This window comes from Portunus trituberculatus, chromosome 25, assembly GCF_017591435.1.
Source record: "Portunus trituberculatus isolate SZX2019 chromosome 25, ASM1759143v1, whole genome shotgun sequence".
In the NCBI taxonomy this organism is placed as follows: domain Eukaryota; kingdom Metazoa; phylum Arthropoda; class Malacostraca; order Decapoda; family Portunidae; genus Portunus; species Portunus trituberculatus.
The window spans coordinates 17,661,941-17,667,942 of NC_059279.1; the positions used below are offsets into that span (position 1 = coordinate 17,661,941).

At 44.0% G+C, this 6,002-nt stretch overlaps 1 protein-coding gene across 5 annotated transcripts in view; it reads left to right on the forward strand.

The window, feature by feature from the left end:
- Positions 1-2,592, forward strand: part of LOC123508759 (probable serine hydrolase) — a 12,764-nt gene extending 10,172 nt beyond the window's left edge. For all 5 annotated transcript variants that reach the window (XM_045262645.1, XM_045262646.1, XM_045262647.1 and 2 more), the window contains exons 2-4: positions 1-39; positions 491-1,110; positions 1,564-2,592. The exon at positions 1-39 is cut by the window's left edge and continues 207 nt beyond it. In XM_045262645.1, coding sequence (XP_045118580.1) covers positions 1-39; positions 491-1,110; positions 1,564-1,743 — 839 coding nt within the window. In that variant the 3' untranslated portion in view covers positions 1,744-2,592. The remainder of the gene's footprint in view (positions 40-490; positions 1,111-1,563) is intronic.
- The last annotated feature ends 3,410 nt before the right edge of the window (positions 2,593-6,002 follow it).

Sequence of the window (6,002 nt, forward strand, 5' to 3'; positions counted from 1 at the left end):
GAGGCAAGATGCGAGGCTCGGGGCCTGAGCTGGTGCTGGGTGAGTCAAGGAGTGAGGTGCATTTTATTTTACTTTTATTTTTTTTTTTCTTGTTTATGTTGCTTTATTTTATTCATTCATTTAAATGCTTTCGTCTTATTTGTTTATATGATTATTTTTAACTATATTTTATCTGATCTATTTTTTTATGGTCATTCAGTCAAGGAAAAAAGTAATTGCTTATTTGTATATTTCGAGAAAACATTAATTTTTTTCCCTTGGTGCCATTTTGCTTCCAGCTTTATAATGGTGTTGCTGGTGCCAGAATAAACCTCTTCACTCCCCCACCCAACATATTATGAGCTAGTCAACACTGTCTTTTAACTTTATGGAGTGTTGTCTGTATCTTATCTTTGATTGACGTGGGAGTGGAAGCGGCAGTGTCTGACTTCGAGATTAGCGGTGATCTTTGAAGTGGCAGGGGTGACAAAGTGTGTTCTTACCCCTGCAGGAGTACACGGGTGGCTGGACAACGCCAACACCTTCGACCTTCTGTGCCACCATCTGCCACAGAACACCAGATTCCTCTCCCTCGACCTGCCAGGACACGGCCGATCTGACCACTTCCCCCCGGGCTTCTTCTACGACCCCCGAGGCTACATGGCGGCCATCAAGAAAACCATGACGGCCATCGGGTGGCAGCGGTTCATCTACCTGGGCCACAGCATGGGCGCCGTGGTGGGCATCATGTACACTTCTGTTTTCCCTGAAGACGTCAAAGCTTTCATCTCCATCGACATCATCAAGCCGTGGTCACTTGATCCGCAAAGACAACCCGAGGCGCTGAAGAAGTACGTGCTACAGTACTTTGACAACGAGCACAAGGCATCCAAGCAGCCCCTGGTGTACGGAGAGGAGGAGCTGGTGAAGAAGACCATGGAGGGAAGTCGATCTCTGGACGAGCGAGGAGCGAGAATACTGCTGCAGCGAGGCGCCAGGCGGGCCGAGGGTGGGTCTGGCCTGGTGCTGACGCGGGACTTGAGGGTGAAGACTTTCTTTATCGGGTTCATCAGCATGGAGGAGTGGATAGAGATGGCCAAGGCGATCACCTGTCCTTCGCTCATCGTCAGGGTAAGGTTGTAAAGGGTTTTGTTTTCAGTATAGCAGGTCATGTCGATTAACTCTAGACGTTCTCTTATCTAACATTGCATCTTAGTGTCCGAGATTCAAATTACAGACATGACTTTTAGTTTTAATTTTACATAGATATTTGTTGGTTTATTATTTAGAATCTGTACAATTCAATTCATCTACCTCTCTTTCCTTCTTCTTCTTCTTCTTCTTCTTCTTTTTCTTCTTCTTTCTCATTATAGTTGCAGATCACCACGTTTCTCATCCACAAAGGTCTGCCTGTCTTTCATTTCTTCACTCGAACATTCCTCATAATTCATCTCTTAAGCACTCCTACCACTACTACCTCAGCCTGCCTTTCCTTCCATCCACACTCAGTACTAATCCCTCTACTTACAAGTGGCGGATCCTTGCAACGTGACCATACCGATCCACTCTCTCATCTTCACCCAGGCGAAAGACGGCCACGCGTACGAGCCGGAGGAGAAATACAAAGTGATGCTGGATGCCTTCAGTCAGAGCTGCCCTGACTTCCAGTACCATGAGGTGGACGGGAAACACCACGTCCACCTTACCAATGTAGATGGCGTAGCGAATTCCATCACGCCGTTCTTTCACAAGCTGAAGGACTAGAGCCTTTTTAGGGAGAAGACATGTTGCCTCAAGAAGTCCCCAACACGTAGCCTGTACAGTATTAAGGACCGAAGTGGCGCCACTGGGAGGAAAAAAAAAGGAGGGAAGTCATAATGCGCATGGAACACTTCTACGCCTCATCTTCTCTACTTTTTAAAGGCCATACTTCAACTGACACAGATTTTCAAGAGTACTTTTTTGTGGTTCTAGTGACAGATTAATAAGGTTTCTATATTATCAACAGGAGAAACACTCTTGAAAAGCTAATTAATGATCTCTGTGGCCTTTGAAAATAGTCAGGGTGAGAGAGCAAAGCGTTTCTGAACACGGCTCAAAGTTGGACTGAAGTAATGCAAATTGATAAAGGTCACAAGTTGAAGGAAATTGAGCATCTGCTTTCTTTTAAGACGGATATCTTCGTTGGACTACCTAAAACACACATACACACACACACACACACACACACACACACACACACACACACACACACACACACACACACACACACACACACACACACACACACATCTACTCACGTCTCTCAGCACTTCGTACGTGTATGGATCAAGGTTACAGATTACAGCACAAATAATATTTCAAGGGATCAGATTAGATTAGCCACGTACCTCAGTCTTTCTAGCAATCTGATTTAGCCACCTCTGTGCGCTGTGGGGATGGTTAACCTTCACGTGACTCAAAGTGACTGGGTTAGTGTAGGAGTCGTAATGCATTCACCTTGTGCAATAGTGTTCTTATAGGTCATACTGTTTCTCTCTCTCTCTCTCTCTCTCTCTCTCTCTCTCTCTCTCTCTCTCTCTCTCTCTCTCTCTCTCTCTCTCTCTCTCTCTCTCTCTCTCTCTCTCCATATTACTGGTCAGGAAAGTGTGTGACGCCCATAGAGATCTCTGGATTACTACGACGATATCACTGTTACTATAGATCCGTATGAAGATTAGCGTCAATTTCACGAGAAATAATATAATTTACTATAGTATTTATTCCTCACACACACACACACACACACACACACACACACACACACACACAGCCCGGTAGCTCAGTGGTTAGAGCGCTGGCTTCACAAGCCAGATGACCGGGGTTCGATTCCCCGGCCGGGTGGAGATATTTGGGTGTGTCTCCTTTCACGTGTAGCCCCTGTTCACCTAGCAGTGAGTAGGTACGGGATGTAAATCGAGGAGTTGTGACCTTGTTGTCCCGGTGTGTGGTGTGTGCCTGGTCTCAGACCTATCCCAAGATCGGAAATAATGAGCTCTGAGCTCGTTCCGTAGGGTAACGTCTGGCTGTCTCGTCAGAGACTGCAGCAGATCAAACAGTGAATTACACACACACACACACTCAAGATATTAGTTTATATCTATTCCTCAATACTTTAGTGATGGCAAATGTAATCCCGGTACTTGAAAGTGTTGGCACCAGATCTGCTGGTCGCCTTGTCCATTCCCTGCACCGCTGACAGCCTCGCCTCCTCCCTTGGTGTCAGGAGTCTTATAAGGCCACCACCGTGTGTCTGCCAGGGGGTGTGAGTCGCTGACCTGGTAACCCTGTGGTGTGGTGGCCTGGTGGTGGTGCTGCAGACCACTGGAGTCAAGGAAAGGAACCAGCTAGTGAACATGAGAACAAGAAAGATCAAAGGTGGTGAAAACGCTTCGAGGAAGAAGAGGGAATGAAATAAAGAATGAGATATCATGGAAAAATAAAGATTAGTAAGTAAAAGTTCATGAAATTCGTTGTTGTAAGAACGGAATGGGGAGCTAAATAAAGAATTATGTAAAAAAAAAAAAAAAGTAAAACAAAGAAAAGATACCAATGACGTGTTTGAGGGTGGCGTAGGCTTGGCTGTGGCCTGGTGTCTGATCTGTGATGTCCAGGGTGAGGGTGGGCACTGTGCTGAGAGGGTGTGCGCTCGCCGCTACTTGTGGTCTGGCTGTGTGTGTGTGTGACAGTGCCAATGCCAGTGCCTGCTGGGAGTGGCTGTGGCTGTGATGTGGAAGGTAATGTTCTGTCATACTGTCTCTGCGATGACCAACTGGCAGCTCTGTAGTCACTTTCAGCTCGCTGCCTCTCTCTTTCCTCACTGTACACTGTATTGTCTCCTGAAATCACTTATTTCAAACGTTTTATATCATTTATTTATTCAGTTTATATATATATATATATATATATATATATATATATATATATATATATATATATATATATATATATATATAACGCTTTCACTGTAGAATATATCCATATAATACATGTTTATGTATGCACGTATATCATGCACACTTTTTAATAATAATAATAATAATAGCAATTGCATGAGTTTTGTACTGTGTCCCCTTACCTTGCCTACACACACCGTATTGTACACATGCACTATATTCATTATGGTCCCACTCTACATGAAACGTTAGCAATGGCCGGCCCTACACAGGGCAGACAGCAGTACATCGTGAACATACACAACTGCACACAACGTCACTGTGCACTACACCCACCACACAGGCACGACGCCTCTTTTGTCTCCTTCACTTGTGAACTGCCCCGCCTCTATGCCCCTTCCCCCCAACACCTCCCCCTCCAAACACACCCTTCCCGCCCCTCTCATGACACTCTCGGGGGCGGCAATACCACATCATAAAGCTAATGTGACACGTGAGGGGTGAAGAGTAAATATAAGGTAATGGCTCTTTCTCTTCTGCCATATTGGGTCTTTAGGACTTAAATGAGGAACTCTAATACTGAGATGAAAATGGCAAAGAATAAGTAATACTTACAGAACAATAATGAAAAGTCAGTAATATTGACACGAAAAGGATAAAAGTCAGTAATATTGGCACAAAAATTATGAAAACTAAGTAATATCAACCCAAAGATTACGAAAACTTATTAATATTGACAGAAACATAATGAAACTTAACATTGCCATACGTGTCTGTATAAAATACATCAAATGACAGAAAAAAGCACACCACCGCCTCGCTCCCAAGGCATAGCTGCCCGCCAGTTGCCACACCTGCAGCAGCTCGAAGGATGGTGAGCTGCTCATCTACCTATGCCCCCGGCGACCTGGTGCCTGCTTTGAGTATATGTTCGTATATATATGTTCGTATATTTATGTATGTTTAACTGAATACGAATCATGCAGATCATCAGTACTATACTGTTTATGATATTTGCTACTTAGCTACCTACATGCTAAAACACCACTGACTGGCGAAGCTATAGACATGGGTGTGTGGGTGGCTGAGTGGTACTTCACTGTTGCAGAACCCACAGACTCACTCACAAGAAGGCACAGCTCATCCACCTAGCTCCATCCCAGGTTCCAGCCTTTACCGATGCATACTGGATCCATACACACATCCAGACTTGGTCAACCACCGTTACTACATAGGAGAGAGAGAGAGAGAGAGAGAGAGAGAGAGAGAGAGAGTGGAAGATGAATAAAAAAAGAGAGTTGAGGATATAAAGAAGAGAAATAGACAAAAGAGAGGAAGAGGAAGTGTCACGACACGGAGTAATACAGTACTGCAGGTAATACCCGATACAGCAGTGGTTCCCAAACTTTCCCAGAACGAGTGCCACTTGGAGGTGTGGTACAATACGTACGGTCCCCGCGTACCACTGGTTCCAGAAAAGACTATTCCATTAAATATCAATTCATTCACAAGGTGAACACAAATAAACTACCAACAAGGAACACAGCTCCATTTAGTGCGAGGGATGCATCTGTTTTTTTTTTTTTTTTTTTTCCACCGCCTGATCGATGTCAGATAATCTTGAGTAAGACAATAATAATTTTTCTTAAATATTAATTAATTTAATTTTACTGAAAAAGCGTATATGGTCTTGAAAGTGGTCATGTAACTAGGCCTACTAGCTGGAAGGCCTTCGCGTGCCACAGGTTAGGAAGCACTGCGATAGAGATTACCGCGGGCTAGCAGGCATTGGCGTGTCTCCACCTTGTTACCTTGTATCTATAGGAGGAGCGTGCGTTTAATAGAATATCAGAAGGAGAAGGAGGAACGAAAAATGGAAGAAAACTGTAGCTAACAATAGACTAAACTTTAAAAATGCACCCTAAAAACAACAAAAATGGATACTAAAATCAAAAGGGATATACATATGCTTCTAAATTCTCGACTTGAATAATAGTAATAGAGTATGTACAGCAATTTTCTATCGCATGGATCACTAAAAGATAAATGAAGGCCACGAGAAGAGGACTCAGAACCAAGGGCAAAGAT